Source organism: Plectropomus leopardus, chromosome 2 (genome assembly GCF_008729295.1).
Source record: "Plectropomus leopardus isolate mb chromosome 2, YSFRI_Pleo_2.0, whole genome shotgun sequence".
NCBI lineage: Eukaryota > Metazoa > Chordata > Actinopteri > Perciformes > Serranidae > Plectropomus > Plectropomus leopardus.
In genome coordinates, this window is record NC_056464.1 from 39,012,775 (window position 1) to 39,035,799 (window position 23,025).

The following is a 23,025-nucleotide window of genomic DNA, read 5'->3' on the forward strand; positions in this document are numbered from 1 at the left end:
ACAGGTGAGAGACGCCCTCTGTTATTAATACAGTTGTAATCTTTAAATATAATATTTATCATTATTATCATTTTAAGTTTTCTGAATCAGCTGATGTTAAAATGAAGTTGTTTGTTACCTATATTAACTGTATTGATATTATGAATATATAAATGTAGATTATGTGAATCTGGTTGCTTGAACAGTTAAACTAGATCATTAATTTAATGTAATGTCCTATGATATTCTGGTATGATGTGTTTCTCGTTTTCATACAGATTAGAGTTTTATTTACGAGCTGCCGAATGAGGCAAATTTGTATAAAATGCATTAATATTCATTTATACTGTAGAACAATTGTGCACCTCGTGATTGCCTTAAATGTGTAGATTGTTTTGTATTTTTTAGAATAATGAATTAAACATGTTATTTTATTGTTACTGTGTCCTTTGTCAAAATACAAGACCTGCAAAGCCGTAATAAAATGAAGAAAAACAGCATTCAGACTTTCTGAATTTTTGAGATTCTTCACATTATTGGATAACCCCAAAATTTTAATATTTTAATGCAACTTTTAAAGTTCTTAATTACTGAGAGTATTTTGTTTGTGTGGGAGTCTTCCCATTATTAGAGAGGAACCCCAAAACTAAAATATTTTAATGCCACTTTGGAAGTTCATTATACTCCATACTGAACGTGTTTTCTCTTTTTGATCTTCTTGCAGATTTCAAGCTTCTTGTTAAAACACAGAGAGCCATGAACTCCTGACAGAGTGTCGACAGGATATCTGTAAGTATCTACAAGTTAGGATGTTTATATATTTATTTTTTTAATAAAATATGTTAATGTAGTTGTGCTTTGTTATTATAATGTCTCCACAGAGTGTGTAAAGGGTGCTTTACCAATGGTTTTTTTTTGTCCACTGGTCAAAATGCTGGTTAATTTTCAAATTTTGCTGGGATAGGTAAGTGAAGCCAAATGTACATATGTTGTATGAGGCTGGTAAAAGTTGCTAACTCTGTGTCCTGACTGGGTCCAACAAAATCAGTTAATTTTGGCCTTTTGTGCATTTTAAGACTCCTCTATATTCATTATACTGCTTGCTGTGGATTTAAAATGCTGTGTACATTCATTGTTTCTTATAAAAAAAAAATTGACATGCAAATGTTTTAAAAACAATGTGCATTGTAGTGCATATTGTTTCGGATTTAAAATTAAAATTAACTTTGAGGATGAAATCAAACTAGGTGCAGGATGCACACATAAAACAAGTAAAATGGTTTAGGGGTGTAAAGTGAAGGGGCCAATCACACCTTCCCTACTTCCACAAGCTCACAAGGTGAAAACAATAGCTGCCCTCATAAAGTTGTCGTGGTTATAAAATATTTTATATTTATCTGTGAAACATAAGATTTCATTTCTGTGTTCCTTCAGACTGTGCAGAGGAGATGTTGGTGATTCTCAACTCCACCTCCTCCAACCCTCTGGACCTGCTGATTGGTAACACCAGCTCTACACTGACAGGGGGCGCTGTGGCAGCATCTAAAGACAGCTTCTCTAATGCTCTCACAAAAAACATCCTGGCCATGCTGGTGTGGCTGGCCCTCAGTGTCATCAACGGCAGCATGGTGCACACCTTCCTACGACACAGGTAGACAAACGTCTGGCCACATTGTGCAAACACATGATGAGTGTTGATCCGTGTCATAGAGCGCTCACTGTTTAATGAGAATCCAGCTTTTGGTGGCAGAAGCACAACATGTATAAATCAATTTATCGAATGACTTTAGGTAGTTTGAAACAGGTACACTGTAATAATAAACTAGTTGTTTTAACTTTAAAAAGTTAGTGTCCAGGCTGCCTTATAATTTTAAGTTGACTGAATTTGAGAAGTTCAGGTATTTTTGTAATGATTCAGCTTTTCTTCTCAAATTCAGACAACTTATAAATGTAGGGCAGTCTGGACACTCACATTATTAAGAAAAAACAACTTTATTTTTACAGTGTAGGCCTAGGTAGTGATAGAGCAATACAGAACTAAATGTTGCATTACTAGTAAAAGGAAAATATTTCGATTGATATCATTTTGAAATTTTTAAGATCATATTTTAAGTCACAGCCACAGTGCATTTATTTATTTCAAACGTTTCCAAAATACGCTGCCTATTCCAAACCGGTGTTACAGTTAGTGTCCATGTCTCTCAGCTCTTGTTGGTCTCTGACTCCAGTCTCTTCTATGAGAACCCGCGGTACATCATGTTCATCTACATGGTGATCAACGATGCTCTGCAGCTCAGCCTGGTGACGGCTCTCTATGTGGTCAGCTACATCTTCAGGAAGATCCACGCCTCCGTCTGTTGCTTTCTGGTAAGTCAGCAACTCTATCTCACTATTTTCCCCAAACTAACTTTGCAGGTTATGAATACAGAATATAACTATACACTACTATTAATTCACGATCAGGAGTGCAAGTAGCTAAGTTAAATATTTAGAATATAAAATATGAGTATCTGTATTTAGTTACACTTTAAACAGGTGGTATTCTGAATACTTTGTTTTTGTTTTATTTCCTCTAAAACTGTTTCCTAACTGAATGCAACACGAGCAAGTTTCAGTGTGATTGTTTAGAAACAGAGCGCATTTACGTCCCACCCTCTCCAGGGGGGAATCAATCCATCACTCTCCAATAACTATGTGATGGGTGAAGGTGCCTTCTTGACATTTATGTCTGTTAGCAAACAAAAAAAAGTCCAAAAGCTGCTTTGTGACAGCATGCACTACCAACAGTATAAAAACATAAAAAGTTTTTATAAGCTGCCTAACAGAAAAATTGAGCTTTTAAGAGGACAAAAGCCCAGCAGCTCAGTTAGTAATGTGTGCACCATGTACACAGGCTACGTCCTTGCCGCAGCGGCCACAGGTTCACTTCCAACCTCTGCCCTCTGCTGCATGGCACCCCCTCTCCCTCCCCCGTTGACACTTGATCTGTCCTCTCAAATACAGGTAAAAAGCCCAAAAAAATCATCTTACACCCAAAAAATAAAGAGGACAGAAGTAGATACAGAAGTGAGGGATCAGCAGAGAATAAGGAAAACTGTGGGATTCTGACACTTAGCAGCAAATATTTTGCTAATCTGATCAAACAAACTGTAGAGGTTGAAGCTGACTATTACTTTTCATCTCTTGGAGACTAAAATAATCCTTTGTCATGCTGATATCTCATGCTTTTAGCTAGCTACAGGCATTTTGTTAATGTTTCAGCCCTCGTTTGCATATTGTTGTGCTGAAATTTCTCCCTCGTGAGCATGGCTTCAGGGGTATGAAACATTGCGCTCTGTCTCAAATTTTTCTATGATCATTTTTTTATTGCTTTTTCATGGCAGTATGGCAGTACACAAGTATACTATAAATATACTAACAATATTCCATGCTTTGGGTTTACATTTAAATCATTAAACAAATAAATTAGCATTTTTGATAATCATACTTTCTGTTTTTTCGATTGGAATGTTTAAACTGGCTGCAAGCAGCACATCGCTGTGTGCTGAGTGGACCTTTTTCAGCCCTGTTTCCATTTATTTCTGTCGCTCATGTTGAAAACTATGCAAACAGCTGATTTATGAAGTAGAAATGAGCGGTTATATACAAAACACCTCTGCATTTAACTGCAAAAACCTAAATAACTTGTCAGCTGGCTGGTTGTCATCACTATTGAAAACCTGCTTGCTGTTGGCTATTCTGTATTTCATTCACAGCAATACACAATATAAAACTTGTTTTCTAGTTAAAAAGCACAAATGTAAAAAGCTATCCAGTGCTCGCCCATCTTTTACGTCGTTACATCTCCAGTCGAGCACACATTTCTATTCCACACCGTATTATCGCTTCTGTGACTTAAGTTGTTTCCCTCAGATCATGACGGCGGTGCTCACCACCCGCTCCACCCCTCTCATCCTGGCCGGCATGGCGGTGGAGCGATACATCTCCATCTGCTTCCCCTTGCACTACAGCCAGATGTGCACCGTCCCTCGCACCCTCCTCCTCATCGGTGTCATCCTCATTCTCACGGCCGCCCCACCCATCACAGACTTCCTCATCACCGTCGTCCACAGGCCTCTGAGTTACTTCCACACCACCATGTTCTGCGACCACCCGCTTCTCTTTCGCCACCGCTCCATCTACTACAAGAACTGTGTGTTTGACGGGGTATACCTGTCCTTCGTTGCTCTGACGCTGCTCTACACCTACTGCAGGATCATGCTGACGGCACGAGCCGCCTCGATGGGCCTGGCCTCGGTAAAGAGAGCCAGGAATACTGTGCTGCTTCATGGGGTGCAGGTCGGTATTTCTATTTCTGTTTACGTGAGCTCAGAAGCAAAACCACTAAACATCAAAATGCCCACCACGAGAAAGGCCTGCTGAGATATAGAATATGGAAACTCTCCAACATAAAGTTTATCGCTCGACAAGAATTGAGAATAACCCCAGGTTTTTAAAACAGTGTTAAAGGAGAACTGGATACAGCATTAGATGATGGGCCCTGTTCATTCCTATGAAAGTTGCTCAGTGGTGAATGAAGCTAAAAAAAGATTGACTTCCCAGGTTTAAAATTATTCCATTATTCAGCATCGTTGGGCCCATAGAGCAAGCACACTATAGATTTCACCAACAAAGCGTCTAACTTCCACTTAAGCTCTCCGAAAACTTGGATGTGGATAAAATGATTAAATTGTGCAGCTCTTTCAAGACTTAAGAAATGTTATCTGGCCAAATAGATCAAATCCAGATAGTAAAACAAGTCATTTTCACTAAAGTTGTGACCCTAAAATACTTTCTGTCAGAGACTTACACAGGGAAAGAGACTTCTATAAATCAGCGGATAATTTTTCTAAAGACCCAGAAGTTGTAGTAACACAATTTGGCAACTTTGTCTAACTGTCTTCAACTTGACCAACCAAGTTGAGTATCTCTGCCTTAAAGGTTTCCAGTACGCATGCCAGGCCCTACTTAGAGTTATTTTTTGTCTGTCTGCAAGGTTTTCATACACATAAATAATTTTTATTTGCACAAACTGAAAGATGTTAGCCTGCCTGAGTGTTTTTTGTAAATGTCATAAATGCTGTATGTTTATATTTCCATCATCTTAACTATTACAATGTTTTTGGGATTGTGTTTCAGCTGCTGCTGTGCATGCTTGCCTTCGTGGTTCCTTCCCTGCAGGCGGCTCTCATCTCCCTCTTCCCTCGCTTTGGTCTGGAGATTCGTTACATCTTCTTCCTGGTCGTCTACATCATCCCGCGTTTCATGAGCCCGATCATCTATGGTTTTCGGGACGAGCAGTTCAGGAAGTACTGGACCCGGTACCTGGCCTGTCGGGGACAAAGAGTGGTCAGGGTCAGGCCGGTGTTACTGAAAGTGAATCTGTAGGTGAAATAACGTCAGTTTGCACGTGAGCTTCAGTATGATGTCATTCCCCAGTTTTTTAGAGCTCCGTTGCTTTAATTTGGTTTGCATTTAAGGCCTTTTGTGCAGTGAGCAGATGACTGACGAATCCATCCAGTGTTAGGGCTGTTGATAGTTTCTCAGAATAAAAACCACTGCAGCCTGTATGCTGACATTTGAATTATCTTAACGAGTTCAAAAGAAGAAGACACAAAGTGAAAATGTTAATATCCTGGACACTTGTGGACTTTGTAACTGCATACGTCTTCTGAAACTGTATGTCTGATGTTGTCAGATTTGTCATGAAGCACTTTAAATAAAGCATGATGGAAACTGTGATGTTTTAATCAGCTGAGCTTTCAAATAATGGTCCATTACACACATTTAGTATGCTCATGCTAACACATGTACAGCATTTAGCAAACATGATGTTTGGGTCCAATTTAAAGTTACCTTACTAATCTAGACAGAGAAGCCAGTATAATCACAATGCAAAGTATCCCCTCCTGCGACATGTGTTTTTATATGGAGATTGTGCAGTGGTAGGTAAATATATGTAAAGGACAATTAGTATACTTGATCTGGTCCATTTATACAACATAGGCCAGTTACTATTTTGGAGAGACCAGTTACATTAAGCTTACTAAGCTAACTAAGAGCACACATTTTAAAAGAAAGTACATAGATATAAATGGCTCAGTCTAAGCTAACCAAAGCACAGCTATTATTTTATGGTGATTATAAACTGAAGAAAGCATACCTATTATATTGTGTTCCATTTTTTCTGCCTGTGAAATGTAGTGTGGTATTAGTATTAAGTTGTCTACCAAAAACAAAATACATTTTAAAACCAGGATATTTTTTTCCTTTGAATGAAATGCTTAGGGTCCATTCTAATACTGATCATAATATGCACTCATTTTGTGAAAATGATATTCCAACAACAGAATATATACTTTTCTTATGTAGTGTTACACAATTTGGCTTGAGATTCACAAATGGATTAAACAAAATATTTTATCATTTCCAACTTCTAATTGTAGAAACAATATTATTTTTGGTATGATTTTGAAAAACAAAAATTATGATCTCTTCCCATTTTTTTTAATCTTAGATGAATTCTAATTAAAATCTTTAAGACTGATAAAAGGGTAAAAGCACAAAAGTTGTATGATAATGTAAAACATTTCCCAACAGTGACTGATGATTTATTAAATTTAGATTTCCTTTTGTATGTTATTTGAATTTAATTTTTTTTTCTCCCTCTGTTGATTCAATATTACATTTCTGACTTACAGCTAGAAGTACTTCCTTTGTAAAGGGTTTTCAATCTTGTAGCCTACTGTAAGATTTTTACATCTGTTTTCTATAATATTGGTCATTATGTCATTCTTTTCGTACTTTCTTGTTGCCACTTTTTTCTTTTTGTACATGCGTTATTAAAATCATTGAAGGGAAAAACATAGTATAAAGTTGTATATAATGGAAATTCTGGAATGGAAATGGAAAGTTTTGTTCAAGAAACAGTTGTATCTCACCACTGCTGATGCTAATAAACACAAGACATGAGCTTATGAGCCGAAACCGACAGACAATAATAAGTTAAACAGCCAACCAACTCGAAATAATTAGCACGCAGAGTAAATACTTACATCAGCCTGGTAGCAAAGCACTGATCCATACTGCGTCCCAGTATGGCGAGTAAATCCGTTGGGAACAAATTTTATCAGCTGCGAACAAGAAAACTCCGGTAAATGCTAACGCATGTGGCTAACGGTCGACGAACAGTGTTGCCGACAGTGCTAACTGCCCGCGAACAGGGTCTTCGAAGTGACAAACGGCCGCCGAACTCTATCGCCTACATGCTAACAGAGCGGCTAACGTGACTAACGGCTGACGAACAAAGTCACGAAACAGCAGCAACATCGTCGTTATTTCCTCCATATCTTCCGCATCCCGGCCGCGGTGACAAGATTAGACTTTAAACAGGTTCGTTCATTTGACTTGTTGATGAAATAATACCTTGTTAGCATCAGATGTTTCTGGTGGATGAATTTTAACTGTTCGCGATCACCGCGCACCGAACAGAAGCGGTGGGCGGAGCCATAATGCGGGTTAAAAAGTCAAATGCTGCGTTCATGCGCTCCTCGGATTGTCTTGTTTCCCCAAATTTGGAAGTGTTTTTTTCACATTGATGTGTAAACAAGCTAAAAAGTTACCAGAAAATTAGCAGAAAAAGTGTGTGTGTGTGTATGTGTGTGTGTGTGTGTGTGTGTGTGGGGTGGGGGGGGGGGGGGGGGGGGGGGGGGGGGGGGGGTCGTATTTTATTTCACCTGTCACATAATTTTAAATATAACATTATAATTATAATATATAATTAAATATAGTTTTTGGTACATTTCGCCTGTCTTTTTTTAATAGTAAAAATAGTAAAATAATAAAAATAAAATAGAAAAAAAAGTAAATTCCTCCCTCTGTTTTTAAAACTAATTTTCATGTTATTTTCTTGTCACCTTTTAGGCCTATTCATTTCTTAAAATTTGTGGAACATTTCTTGCCCAGACTTTTAACTGTTTTTGTTAAAACAACCAAACCTAATATGAAACACTAGTAAAGACAGGGAGCAGTAAAGCACAAATATTTTTGACTCGTGGCTTTATGAGGTAAAATATTTAACACAGAAGTACGGGAGAGGAAAATGAATAAAAAGGGGAAAAGGCCTGCAAGGTGCAAAACAATATTTTGGCCACAAGATGGACCCATCATCACACACTTGGAGTGGTCTTTTCAATTCAGCCTTTCAACATGAAACGTTAGTGAATAAACAAATGCATTTGTGAATGTATGGAATACGTGGGTCAGGTGCTACTGTCCAGTTTAGTTTTCTACTGATGTCTTTATAAAAAAAAAAAAAAAAAAAACACTTTGTGTTTTTTTGGTTGATACAAATTAAAACTTTTTTTTTTATTTTATTAAATCAAGTATTGTGGAGAGAAAGTGTTTATTCTCAGTTAAGTTTAGTTTAGTTTATCTGCACATAAAGACAAAAAAAAAAAACAAACACACAGAAAAAGGAAAAGGGGTATTAAACAGTTTCCATGTGCAGGTGAGGTAGACACCCACAGTGGGCTTTCTCCGGGGACCTCACCTTAAGAAAAGAATAAAATATACAAAAAGTTAAAAATACAACACAGTGCAAAGTAAAATCATATTTTGGGAGCATTTCTTCTTAAGTTCTATTGCCTTTCCCCTTTAAAAAAGAGGACAATTTACTCGGGTTTCAAGGGGTTAATAAGAAAAAATCAAAAAGTCAGCTGCACAAGTTATAGTGGGAAACTTAAAGCCCTTGCTTGCAGTGCAGCATGTCTCTATGGATGTTGGATGCATATTGCAGTAATTAAAAAAATATATAAAAGTGGGTTCATTTAATGACGCCTGAGATTTCACGAAATTTCATCACACACATCCCTAAAATCCCAGATGTGAGATAGCAGGAATATTACAGTGATGTGATGCCACAGGAAATATAAACTCCTTTAAACCACGAGGCAGTTTAAGATTTATTATTACAGCTGAGTCTCTGTGGAAAATAACGTCTGGAAATATAATTAAACTAAATTAACCACCGAGTGCCACAAACACACCATAAAACAGCTCCGCGCAGGTGCAGTATATTAAAAGTATTCAAAGTTCGGAGCTAAGTTCGGAGAGGCGAACGTGTTCGGAGTGTGACGGAAAAAGCCGAAGACTCCCCCTGAGGGGGGGAGACGGACCAACAGCGGCTCAGATGGAGGAAACGTGCGCGCCCACAGCAGACTCTCTTATCTCTTCTCAACAGTTTGATGTTACAGGCTGAAGGACGATGGTCATGGAGGAGTTTTAGAAGAAAAATCTCGCTGTTTTTTCTCAACATTAGACAATTTGTGTGCGACATGTTTGGTCCTTTTTACGCGTGAAAGTATAAAACTTATAAACGCAGCATGGGGTGAGTGTGACATCTGAGGAGGATGCTGATCCGAGGATGAAAGAGTGTCGTGACCAAGCTCACAGGTAAGTATCAATTAAAGATATAATAGCTACTGATTGCAACCCCATATGATAACATGTAGTTTTATTGATTTTTTTTTTTTTTTTTTTTTTTGCAGCTCCTATTGGCACCAGTTTACTGTGCTTTATGTTGTATCTCTTATATGAAGTTGTTGTTTCACTTCATTGTGTTTGAAGGAGTTTGGAGGTGCATTTTTCCACCGCTGTGATTTCAAGCCGCAGCGCTTCCCTGTGCTGAATTATAGATCAGCTTTATTTCTGTATGTGCAGCATGGCAGCTCCCCTGAGAGCTCAGCATGGGCCCCTCATGTAATTATAGACACAGAAAGAGAGAGAGAGTCACGCTGTCCCACTGTTATTTTTACCCTCTCTTCGTTTTGTGCTTGTACAAAGAACCCCTTTGCCAACATTTTTGTTGTCATAAAACTCAGAATTTCACACATTATTCAAATTTTCTGGCCATTAAGGACGCATACTTAATATTATAATACAGGTTATCAACAGCAGTATTTTCAGGTTTAGGTTTAGATTCAATCTAAGCACTATTATATTGTAGACATTTTTCAGTTTCATTATCTGCAGAATGACTGGTCTTAGAATTATATTGTATTATTTGGATTTTAATTATTTATGCATTCACTTATCAAACACTGTGATGCTGCAGCTAATGGTGGCTCGCAATTTATTGACTTTACTAGCGAGTAGTTTAATCCATATCAAAGTGATGCAAAGCAACCACAAAGATACATTAATGACCAAATTGATAGGTTACACAAAGAAACTTCAAAAAGACTACAAAGTGATGCAATATGAAAAGTAGATTTTAAAAAAAAGAAAAAAGAAATGAACACAAAACAACCACAAAGATATGAAAAAGAAGTGCAAACTCATAAAAAATCCCAAACAACAAGAGACAAAGAATAACCACACAAATGGATGCAAAACAACCACTAAGATACACAAAATAACCACAAAATACACAAAACAACTAAACACAAAATGTTGCAAAACAACCACATGTAGACGTTAAATATTTCAAAAATGGACACAAAAAAGACCACAAAGATTCACAAAACAACCACAAATGGTCACGACACGACAAAGAGGCAAAAAAAACAACTCCAGAGTGGTGCAAAACAACCATAAAGATACACAAAACAACAACACAGAGACACAAAACAACAACACAGAGACACAAAACAACTACAGAGACACAAAAGAACTAATAAAAGAGATGAAAAACTACACCATGTTCCAAAACAACCATCGAGAGAGTTGAAAAAAAAAAAGCGATTACAAAGTGATGCAAAACAACCATGAAGAGACACAAAACGAACACGGAGATACAAAATGAACACAAAGATGCAAAAAACAACTTTGAAAAGGCAAAAAAACAACTCTGAACTGACGCAAAAAAAAACAACTATAAATATACACAAAACAAAGAGGAGAAAAATGTGTTCAAAGTGATACAAAACCACAAGTAGATGTAAAATAACTACAACGCACATAAAACATCATCACATGGAAAAAAAAGTACTACAAAGTAACGTGAAAACAACCACAAGTGAATATAAAAACAGCCAAATATGGAACATAAAAAGACCACGAAGACAAACAAAACAACCACAAATGGACATAAAACGACAACAAAGAAGTGAAAACTTGAACTTGAAATGATGAAGACGTGAAAAATGGCTACAAATGAATGCAAAACAACCACAAAAAATACCCAAAGAGAGCTCAAAGACACACAAACCAACTACTAAGGTGAAAAATGAGAAGAAAGTTGTGCAAAAACAACCTGAAGTAGAAGTAAAACAAACACAAACTGATGCAAAACGACCACAAAGAGACAAAAATGGACAAAATTAAGCAAAATAACCACAAACACAAATCTGGGTGTCTTCCTGCTTCATTGCAGGCGTGGGGGTTTGCATGTCTTTGTGAAGGAGGGGGGAGGGAAAAACAAGTCATCAAAAATATCTGTTTTAGCAGTTTTGTTTTGTTTTTTTTAAGTAGCACTTTATATTTATAGGAATTTCTCCGTTACGAGTCCTGCATTTATGGTTTTACTTCAGTCGAGGCACACAGACATCAGCAAACGAAATGTGCTCTACAGAAGTCGAAGTGCTCATTATGAACCCTGTCAGACAGTAATGTTATTGGAGAATCATTACTGAGATAGACATTTACTGTTGGTTTGTTCAGTTTGTAACACTGTATCATATTTTAATAGTTAATAATGAATTTTACTATCAAAACACTGATCTTTAAATAAGTATACGTACAAAGAAATATGGTAGTAGTATAAAGTATAAAGTAGCAGAAATTGGAAAAACTCTAGTAAAGTAGGTCTGCTTTGGACTTAAATACAGCGCTTGATTTAATCAACTTAGTTACTTTCCCCTAATGGCATTTATAAACTAACATGCTTCCCACATGCACACACACACCTCCATGAAGACAGATTTCGGCTGCCACGGTTAACTGCATGCACTTCACGTGTCCATGAATCACTGAGGAGAGAGAAACCAGATTAAAGACCAGCCGAGTGAAAGATTCAGAGACAGATGAAGTCAGACTGCGCTGGTTAAAACACCATTAAGTCGGCATCAGGTTAACACCTGTCTGTGATTCCTCGGCCCATTTCCTACACTCTGCAATTACTCTGTAACATTATTACATGACATTACAGCTACACTTTACCTGCAGCGGGGCACTTACTGCTGCCTCCAAATGGATGGATCCTCTCCGTCCTGACGGAGCGGATCAGCGTCTCTGCACCAGGAGGCCTCACTCTGATCAAAAATAAAGAAACTAAAATATAAAAAAATCATGTTCCAGATTTCACCCTCATGCTCTGAAACTCCACTTGTTGCTAAGCAATATAATTTTGGCATCCATCTGAATAATATTTCCTGGTACTAATTATAACATTATACTGCAAAAAAAAATAAATAAAAAAAAAAAAAAAAAATATAATAAAATATATATATATATATAATATATATATATATATATATATATATATATATATATATATTAGGCAACAGTGGGAACATTTGAGACTAAAAACTTCACATGATACTTTTCACAGTTTTAGAGTTTGATGTGAGCGTTATTTATTTGATTTTACTGTGATTTATTGTGCAATGTGGGTGTTTGTACGGAAAGCTCAGTAGATGAGCATGCGTGGGAGTTAGTTTCTGTTTTGGCTGCATCTGTGTGTGTGTGTGTGTGTGTGTGTGTGTGTGTGTGTGTGTGTTTAACTAAATCACTTGAAGACACATTGCTTGAAACCATCGTTAATGTTGAAAAGTAAATCATGACTCAAGTGTTTTTTTGTGTTTTTTTAGCAGCACTTTCACTTAAACTATTTAAGACCTGAAAGTTTGCAAGAAATTAAAAAAAAAAAGTCCAAAAAAACCTCCTAAAAAGTAGTACAAAAAAATTTAAAACAGGGGAAAAAGACAAGGAAATTACATTTAAAAAAATAATTTAAAATTGGAAAATAATTTAAATGCGTGATTTAAAAATAATCATGAATATTGTTTTCTGGACATTTTTCCTAGCATTTAAAATAATAATAATTTTTAAAATTAACCTTTTAAAACCTGGATTGACATCAGCTTTCTTGTGCTACATTCAGGTACTTTTTTCAAGTATGAAAATCTCTGAACCCTGAGCACATTATTTTGATTTGTTTTGAAAATATGGGGAACAAACATTGAGCAAGTTGGCAAGAAATATCCACAAATTGAAAGAAATTAGAAGATTTAGGGAATTATTATTAAAAAGCTGTGATAAAATGTCGACAAAACCATAGTCATGATTATAATTATTGAATATTTAATATTATGTCACAAAACCTAGTTTTCAGGAACTTTTTTCAGGTCATTTCTTTTTTTGTTTGTTTGTTATTTCTTTGCTTTCCTCCCTTGTTATATTTTGTTATTTTTGTTTTTGTTTTTTTTGTTATTATTTTTTGCTAATTTTCAGGTAAACGTTTTGGATTTTCTAACAAATTTCCTGCTAATTTTTCATTTCTACTTAAGTTGTCTTCTTCCTGTGTTTTTTTGAAGATATCCAGCAAATTTGCTCAGGTTTTAACTTTTTTTTGCAATTTGGTGAATAAATAACTTGCCAAGTTGCCTTTTTTCCATGTTTAAAAATATCAGGTTTTTAAGGTTTAAATACTTACATAGCACAAAAAAGTGATGCTGATCCGAGTTTCAAAGGGTTAATCTATTTGTATTATGGATTTCTCTGTAGAAAACACCCAAACGTGGACTTTATATTCAGCCTGCAAAGATCTAAAATCCAGTAAAAGCCTTTTGGCTCTCCACCAGTGCGCACTGTGTTTGTAGTTAACATTATAATGTCTGGTACATCAATTAGTGTCTGCTCTTAGAAGTGCATTTAGCCGAGTGGATGAAATTAGAGTGCTGACATCACAAAAGAGGAGCTCAAACATCCAGAGCAGAAATAAAACTAAAGCCTCCTCCTTGCCAGAGAGTCGCTGTGAGTGTTTTGGTGATGCTGACTCAGACAGATGAAGAGAAGAGAGAAGCCGATGTCTGAATCACGTCCAGAAACTTTCCATTCAAAATATTTGTTCCAAAGTTCAAAGCCAGATACTTTAAATCTGTGGTAAAAAGGATAACGCCGGTGTTTTCTATTTATTTGTTAATATCAGCGTTGGAGAAGCAAGTTTGAAACCAAAACTTTGCAAGCTGACATTTAGTCATTTAGCACAAAGGGTTCCCACAGTCAAGGAAAACCTGGAAAAGTCATGGAATTTTGCATTCTGGTTTTCCAGGGCTTGGAGAAGTCATGGAATTAGAAAAATCTTCACAAAAATGATTGTGTTGTTTAATGAAATGAATCAACTTATTCTGAAACAACAGTTGGAATGACATCTATAGCAAATTAGCGTCAAATAAATAAATGGCAAATTTAATTTCTGACATTTTGTTCACCATCACGTGCGTTTCTTCATTTTCTCCCAATATTTCATCTCTCCCTCCACATGTGCCAGCGAACTTTTAACAGAGTTTTTGAATGTTTGAATAATAGAAAAATAATGTTGTGGCAGTGTAATTTAACATGTAGGACCATGAATCCCAAACTCTCCATACCTTTGCTATGCCCCACTGCTTTTTAAAATTGCACTGCATTTTTGAGATGGAGCAATGGTAGATCAAAAGTAGATGCATATTCATACTCATCTCTGTTGTGTCTTGACCAGGTAACCATGGTGAAGAAGAGTCGGCCCAGCTGGGTCCACCAGGACTCTGATGAGGGTCTCGTCCACGTGAACGTTGGAGGTCTGAAGAGGAGTCTCTGCTCCAGCACGCTGAAGAAATTCCCAGACACCAGACTGGGAAAACTGCTGGCGTGTGATTCAGAGGAGGACATCCTGCAGGTGGGTCAACTGGTTGAGCTGAGGTGATAAACTTATTTAATTTTGATTTGATTTATCTCAATGTTTTTGTTTTTTTTTTATCATTTCCACCTTCTGCTCCTCCTTCCTGCAGGTGTGTGATGACTATGACGTGCAGCAGAAGGAGTTTTATTTTGATAGGAATCCTGGCCTCTTCCCGTACGTCCTCCACTTTTACCAGACGGGCAAACTTCACATCATGGAGGAGCTGTGCGTCTTCTCCTTCAGGTCTCTCTTGAACTTCCTCCTCTTGTGTCACACGCTGCCTTCACATGCTCAACAGAAATTTCCTATTTACGAATTACAAGCACATGAACGACCCTCAAAAGTCAAAATTACGAGTGGAAAATTTCAGTTGCAGAGGTGGGACATTTGCGTGACGTTTCAGGGCAGCAGAAATGGCGAAAAGCATAGAAACAGTTGATGGGAAAAAAATTATATTTTTTGTTGTTTTGTTCCTAGAAGCTATTACTTCCTTTAAGTTGCTGCAAATTTTTAGAATCTGCATCTATTAGCATCTATAAGCAACCAACCTTTATCTTTAAAGCAGCCAGACGAGTAAACTAACACTGATAACATTATTTTATTACACGCGTTTCTGACACTGCGTCATAAATGCATAAATATGGCGGGCAAAAGTCAATGTTTGGTCAATGGCAACTTTTTTATTAATTAACAGATTAAATATCAATTTTTGATGACATGTAGAGTGACCTAGATTCAATATAAAAACATATAAAAATAAGATATATATAATGTATAAAATATAATATATATATATATATATATATATATATTATATAAAAATATAAACAAACTGGAAACAGCTATCAACCTCTTGTTTAAAGGCATTAAAATGAAACCCATCTGTTTTTTAACTTCCATATTTTTCCCACTTTACGACCTCAAAGCACATTAACACAGTGAAATCGGAAATATTACTTCCCAACTCGAAAACTATGAACTCACGATGAAAAAAAACGATGAACGATGAACTTGAGATATCTAAAATGAGCTTTAAAAGAGGAAATTAAAACATTTCCTCTTCAATATTTTGACAGATTTTGGTGGAGTTTTGGTGGGATTGTCCAACTGTCATTTTCTGTTTTCATTCATTTTTAAAAGCCTTGTTAGACTGCGAGTTGTGTTTGAGTTACCTCGATTTCGTGTTTCCCGCACAGTCAGGAGATCGAGTACTGGGGCATCAACGAGTTCTTCCTGGACACGTGCTGCAGTTACCGTTACCACGACCGCAAGCTGGAGAGCAGCCGCCATCGCAGCTGGGACGACGAGAGCGACGTCAGCAGCATCGACACATCTGTGGACGAGATATCGGACTTAAACAGGTAACTTTGGGACTTTGGAGTCTGTGAGCTAAGGATTAATGAAGCAGCACATCCCTCCGTTCACACTCATTCGTCCTCCGTCCTCGCAGAGACATGCAGCACTTCCAGGAGGTGCGTTACGGGAACATCCGGAAGTGTTTGTGGCTGACGCTGGAGAACCCGGGGTACTCCATCCCCAGCAAGCTCTTCAGTCTGGTGTCCATCGGGGTGGTGCTCACGTCCATCGCCACCATGTGCATCAACAGCATCCCCGAGTATCAGGTCGGCACGGAGAGCTGGAGAAGTGAAGCTACAGAGGATTTTAGTTTGGCACATATTTGGAGTCATAACTCAGTGAAATTTGAACACAGATATGAGCCACGCATTTTGAGATTCAGTATGACTTGAGCTCTCCAAGGATATCTCTATACCTCCATTGTCCATAAATCCATGTAGAAACCACAGAAAAAGGCGGCCCTTATAACTGCAGATTTTGTCTGAGAATTAGTGAGTTTTTAAATAAGTATTTCACTGTTGGGAAGATGGCCTTTTAAAAAAAAAACTGTGCTGTCTGTGCAGTAAAGAGGTGCAAATACTTTTGAATTAGTGCTACATGATCAGAGAAAACAGAGAAAGTTTTTTGCTCAAGAGTTGGAAAACCTACAACTACCAGAATGCACTGCGCCACACCAGACCAATAAACACCCCCGCTGGTGGGTGGCACAATGCAAACTCATAAGTGAGAAACAATGGTGAAAAAGAAACGATGTTATATCACAATAAAAGGTAATAGCAAATAAGTTTAGTTAAACATTTCAGGAGAGAAACAGGTAAAACAGTAACAGCATCGTGGTTTATATTTGATCAGTTTCACCCTGTTTTACTCTGGATTTCCACTGCGGAGGGAGATTTAGGCAGCGGTGAGATGGGGGGAAGTTTACCACAGTTCATCTACACATCGTAAAGTAATCCAGTGATAGTTGTCCGTACATCCACGTGTGCACCGCAAATATGAGCTGCTAATTCACTATAATAAAAATCAAGGTGCAGAAATGAGTAGAGATGATAGAGCGTAAGATGTCTCTATTTTTTCTCTGATTATCTTGCATAACTCCTCAAACATTAACAACAAAAATCTACAAAAATAACAACATTATTGTAAAGCACAACGCCTGCCGTATTTGCTGACAAAGGGAAATAAGGTCACTCGTCTTTCTCTTTTTTTCTCTCAGTTGTTTGACGATGAGGGGAAGCTGATGGAGGACCCGACCATGCAGACTCTGGAGGTGTTCTGCACCTGCTGGTTCACCTTCGAGGTGAGGAGATAAGTGTGGTGATACTGGTGACAAAGATGTCAGTGAAAACAGAGTAAATGCTGATTATCGTTTTTGTCTGTTTGAGGTGGTGACGCGGCTGCTGCTCGCACCAAACAGGAGGAAGTTCTTTCATCACCCGCTGAACATCATCGACATGGTGTCCGTGGCTCCCATCTACATCACACTGCTGTTTGACCTGACTGTGGGGTCCGAGTCTGAACTGGGAGATCTGGGACGACTCATACAGGTTTTAAACATTTGTGATTGCAGATTAAATGTACGTACATGACCTTTAAATCAAAAATTCTTAAATTAAATGTATGATTTCATGTCTCTTCAGGTGTTCAGGTTAATGAGGATCTTCAGGGTTTTGAAGTTGGCCCGTCACTCGACTGGACTGCGGTCACTGGGAGCGACGCTTCGGGTGAGTCACGACAATGTTACGCAACATTTGACTTTCTGAGTCACGGTGACATTAAACCGTCCGTAGAAACCTCTCAGGATGAATTAAAACAATGCGACTGAGTCTTCTTTTCTCTGTGACGTTCTGCTCTGTTGACCTTTCTGCCTCAGATGACGGCTGACGGATGTGAGCAGATGTAGGTGAAAACTGTTCCTGTGCTTTTTCTTTTTGAGGACGTGGTTCGGGCTTTAGGGACAGGAAGTGTTTCGGAAGTTTGTCTCCTGATATCAGACAGAATTGTAAACTTGTGACACTTTTTTTCAATCCTCCTCTGAGGGGCGGTTTACATGCACAAAATTCAAACTTTTGTTGTGACCTTTTGTTCACTCAGCAGCAGCGTTTGGGGGCCTGAAAACGCAAACTTTTGAAACTGGGTTCTAGGGTGTAATGTTTTAAAAATGCCACCCCCTTCTGTCGTCGTGACAATGCGCCGATCTTGAGAGAACGGCGACGTCACGGCCGAACTTCATGAATGCACGTGGTCTTCTTCTATGGTGTGTCATTACAAAGTTACACCACAACCTACTGGCCTGGCATGTATACGACAGTGTTTAGGCTGTTTTTGCAGATCCGTTGTTTTTGAGGATAGTTTTTACAATATTATCATATCATATGAACACAAAATTTTTTTAATGCAAAGACTTTTCCCTTTTTAGTCGGTTAGAGTTAAATTGCTTTAACTTTGACTGACTGGCATCGGGATGGGGGATTTAATTTTCCCTGACCAATCACTGGAGACCAACAAATCCGCCTGAATCTAACAGCATTTTAAGTCCACACTGATGCGTAGTCACGCCAACATACCTGTTTTGTCGAAAGTGGAGCCGAGTGAAGTAAAAACAAACTACTGTGCAACATTAAGAAGACAATGAAGCAACTTTCATGGTCCAATCTTTAGACCACCATTATTAAAAACAAGTCAGAATAGATATTAATAAAATAATCCAATTAGTCTTCTTACAAGCAAAATTTATCACGCTGTCATAAAACAGCCATTATATATATATATATATATATATATATATATATATATATATATATATATATATATATATATATATATATATATATATATATAATGGACTTCTCTCTGACAGCATTAACACTTAATGTAAGTTTGTTAAGAGTGCAGTTGACTCAGACTTGTTGTTGTTTCATGTAATGTCATTATTCTGAACGATCTCATGTGAAGCGACCAGCAGCAGAGACGGCGAGACCACAGTCGACTACAGAGCTGCTCCTCCTGCGCTTCATTACATCTCGACATGAGACGTATCGGAGAGTACTACAGAGCAGCAGCTCATGTTACAGCCGCATCTATCAGAGCATGTTCTCTGCAGCAGCAGGAGGAGGAGAGCATTATCTGTGTATGAAGCATCAGCGTGCATGAGCTGTAATGTAAAAAGATAAATCATTCAAATAATCAAATTACTGTTTTTACACATGCAAATATAACTTTAGGTAGCCCAGAATAATGAAATCTGGGACCAAAATTGCTTTTTCAGTCAACTAGATACATTTTGCTGTAATAAAAAGTGACTGAAGTGAGACAAAAAGACTAAAGTCTTTATCTTTTTCAAGAATACAGATGCTGACAAAGTTTTCTTTTAACTTGAAGTTGAAAAACTAATAAATTGCAAAGATATCACAATATTCAGTATATCGCAAAACATTTGAGAGTGCAATAATATCGTATTGTGACTGATGCATTATGATTGTGATTCTTGAGGAGGTTTGCTCTACTGAAATCTCTGCTGAAACAAAAAGAAGAATTACTTCAGAAGTATCGTTATGAGGCGTAGTTTTTATTCTGTGGCTACTGTTTCGGCAATAATCTGCTTTATTTATAGCAAAAGGCTTTAAAAAAGCATTTATAGCTGCTGGATGTGAAGAGAGTGTTCGTCTTTTTTTAATTAAGTCATTTCCACTAATAAAACTTAAGTAATAGTTTAAAGTACAACTTTCAAGTTACAGTTTGAAGATTTTGTAAATGCTTTTTTAACAATCTTTCCTCCACATTGTTTCTGCAGCACAGTTACCGTGAGGTCGGCATCCTGCTGCTGTACCTGGCTGTCGGAGTGTCCGTCTTTTCTGGGATCGCTTACACCGCCGAATATGAAGAGGTGAACTCTCACTCTGTGCTTTTATAGAGAAAAAGACAATTAATTAATTTTTTAAAATGTGAATATTTCTAATAACAAATACAGAGAATTTACAGAAAAAAACAATTGATTTGATTTTTTTAAAGATGTGAATATTTCTAAGTACAAGTACAAAGGATTTACAGAGAAAAAGACAATTTATTTAATAAAAAAAATAAATAAAAAGTGAATATTTCTTATTACAAATACAGGTCATCTACGGAGAGAAAGACAGTTGATTACATTAAATTAGATTAATCCAGAATCTTGTTTACCAAGAAATTGTTAATAAATGACTGATTTTTGGTAACCACTAAATTATTACTAAATTGCTCAGAACTGGCAGATTTTTTTTCTAAAATCTTATTTTCTTATCTCCATTCCCTTGTTTCTTTCCTCATTACATTTTTGATTTGTTTCAGTTTTGGAAGATGAATATCTAAAGGCTTTTTTCAGTTCATCTGTACTCATAAACATAAAACATCCCTCCGTCTGTCTCTGTTGGTCCAGGACGTGGGTCTGGACACGATCCCGGCCTGCTGGTGGTGGGGGACGGTGAGCATGACCACGGTGGGCTACGGGGACGTGGTGCCCGTCACGGTGGCCGGGAAGCTGGCGGCCAGCGGCTGCATCCTGGGCGGCACCCTGGTGGTGGCGCTGCCCATCACCATCATCTTCAACAAGTTCTCCCACTTCTACCGCAGACAGAAAGCCCTGGAGGCGTCGGTGAGGAACAACCACCGCAGGAAGATGAGGATGAGCTGCGAGAACGAGCCGGAGGAGGACGAGGAGGAGGAGGACGAAGAGGGGTCGGACGGGGACAGCAGGTGTCTGGACGACGATGACACCGACGACATGGAGGGGGACGATATAGATTACGAGGACGAAGGAGGTGTGATCAATTACAGCTACGTGGAGCATCCGTCCTACACGTCCATACTGAGGAGGAAGGAGCTGCATCAGCCGTGAGGCGCTGCAGGAGATTTAAACTGTTTTCAGATCTCATTAACCCTTTAAAACCTGAGGAAAGTGGTTTGATTTCTTCAACAAAAACATGGGGAAAAAAGGCAATGAGCAACTAAAAAAGAAGCGGCCCAAAAATGAGCAAGAAATTTGTGAAAAGTTGTGAGAAAAAAATTTAAAAAGGGAAAAAAATTTAAATAAACGAGGAAATGACCTGGGAAACAGTGCATAAATAAATAAATAAATAAATAAATGATTCCTCTACAGAAGAAACATAAGCTACTACAGCTTGTAACAGATTTAAGTTTTACTATGTTGATTTGCATCGTCCCTATCAAATAAACTATAAAAATAAATAAACAATAAAAAGAAATATACCTTTTCTTCTGTAACATAATAATACTTAATAAAACTATAGTTTTCTGGACCTTTGCCCCTAGTTTTTTTTTTTTAAATTATAGTAATTTCTTTCACTTTTGCGAGACATTTCTTCCCAAATTCCTGATTGCCTTTCCCCCATGTTTTTGAAAGAAATCAAACCGATTTGCTCGTATTTCAAGGCGTCTAAATGCAGCAAAAGAAAACTATTGTTGATCCGGGTTTCCGAGGGTTAAAACCATCTTGAAGTCTGACTTGATCATGAACTTGACTTTCATCTTATTTAAGGACCCGCAAACGTCGTGTTAAGTGTCAGGAGGGCCGACGTCAAAACGACTTGACTGAAGACGATCAATGACTCAAGAAGTTTGATCAGATGCTTCTATAATTGAAGTTTGAGGATCTGTATTGTAAACTGAAGTCTTCCATCAGACTGTTGTGACGTGATGCTCTGTTTTCTCGTGTTCGTCGGTGCATGTCGAGTGTCTCAGACTGGAGGTTTGTTCTCAACGATACTGGATGTGTTAAAAACATGATGTAAAGAATCACTGAAATGGACTTAAGGAATGATGACGAACTGATCAGTAAGTGATATAGCATGCACGCAAAGTAATAAAAAATATCATAATAAATGTGAGAAGTGCTTTTATAACAGACGTAGAATGATGAAATATTTACACAAACACTATGAAGGAAAAACATGCTGAGTTTTACATTAAATGCTAACACGCTGATGTTAAAGGTTTTGCATGTGACAGACAAACACATTCTCATCCGGTCAGTGCCGTTCACGTCTACATATCACGCTTTAAGGTATCTTTCTGCGTCAGTTTGTTCTGGAACGGCGTGTCAATTTACGCCCGATAAATGCATTGCAAAATGGGCGTCTACTTTCACATAAATGCATTTTTTCTCCTTAGATGCATACAGTATTTTTCAAAATAAACTTACAGATCATTTATACAGGAAGCAAACAGTGGGCCCCTGGGTGAAAGTCTGGGGTTTGTTGGACCCGTCCATCAGCCTTCCAGCCCACTTTATTGGGGCTTTCCGGCTCCTTATATTACGTTGTTACTGGCAGCGTTTCAAACTGACGGCCTCGACGACTTCAGTCCCATGTGTTGCGGTGCATGGGACAACACAAATGCACGTGGTAGGGGACGCAGCATGTCAACACGGGAACTGAACTACAGACTCCCGCAGGAAAGTCAGTTGTTTGTGGGTGGGACTATTCACGCCCCCACCTGTCCGCCCTATAACTGCACTCACTCTCTTTATATTACATTGTGACAGGCAGTGTTATTACCTGACGCTTTCATGTTTGTTTGTGTTTAATGCGCATGTGACCGGTTCCATCACGCTGCGTTCTCAAGTGACGCCACCTGTGTGCATTGCATATGGACAAATACGGTGACGTCTGGCCATCCGGCGCCGTATAATAACAACGCCACTGGTTCTGTCTGAGCATGTTTTCATCTGATGCCGTCCAGCCGCGCAGAGATATTTGACGAGTTCAGATTGTGAA

General features: G+C 37.9%; 2 protein-coding genes across 2 annotated transcripts; both read left to right on the top strand.

The window, feature by feature from the left end:
- The first annotated feature begins 1,520 nt into the window (after positions 1-1,520).
- On the top strand, positions 1,521-5,406 carry LOC121948881 (odorant receptor 131-2-like). Its single transcript, XM_042494410.1, has 4 exons — positions 1,521-1,630; positions 2,208-2,346; positions 3,892-4,317; positions 5,158-5,406. Exons 1-4 carry the CDS (start codon positions 1,566-1,568, stop codon positions 5,404-5,406), a joined length of 879 nt encoding a protein of 292 aa, XP_042350344.1. The 5' UTR covers positions 1,521-1,565.
- Positions 5,407-14,725: 9,319 nt separating this feature from the next.
- Positions 14,726-21,178, top strand: si:dkey-43k4.5 (potassium voltage-gated channel subfamily S member 2). Its single transcript, XM_042498007.1, has 9 exons — positions 14,726-14,896; positions 15,009-15,142; positions 16,096-16,260; positions 16,350-16,521; positions 17,472-17,555; positions 17,641-17,802; positions 17,896-17,979; positions 20,049-20,141; positions 20,670-21,178. The coding sequence occupies exons 1-9, from the start codon at positions 14,726-14,728 to the stop codon at positions 21,126-21,128; spliced, it is 1,524 nt and encodes a 507-aa protein (XP_042353941.1). The 3' UTR covers positions 21,129-21,178.
- The last annotated feature ends 1,847 nt before the right edge of the window (positions 21,179-23,025 follow it).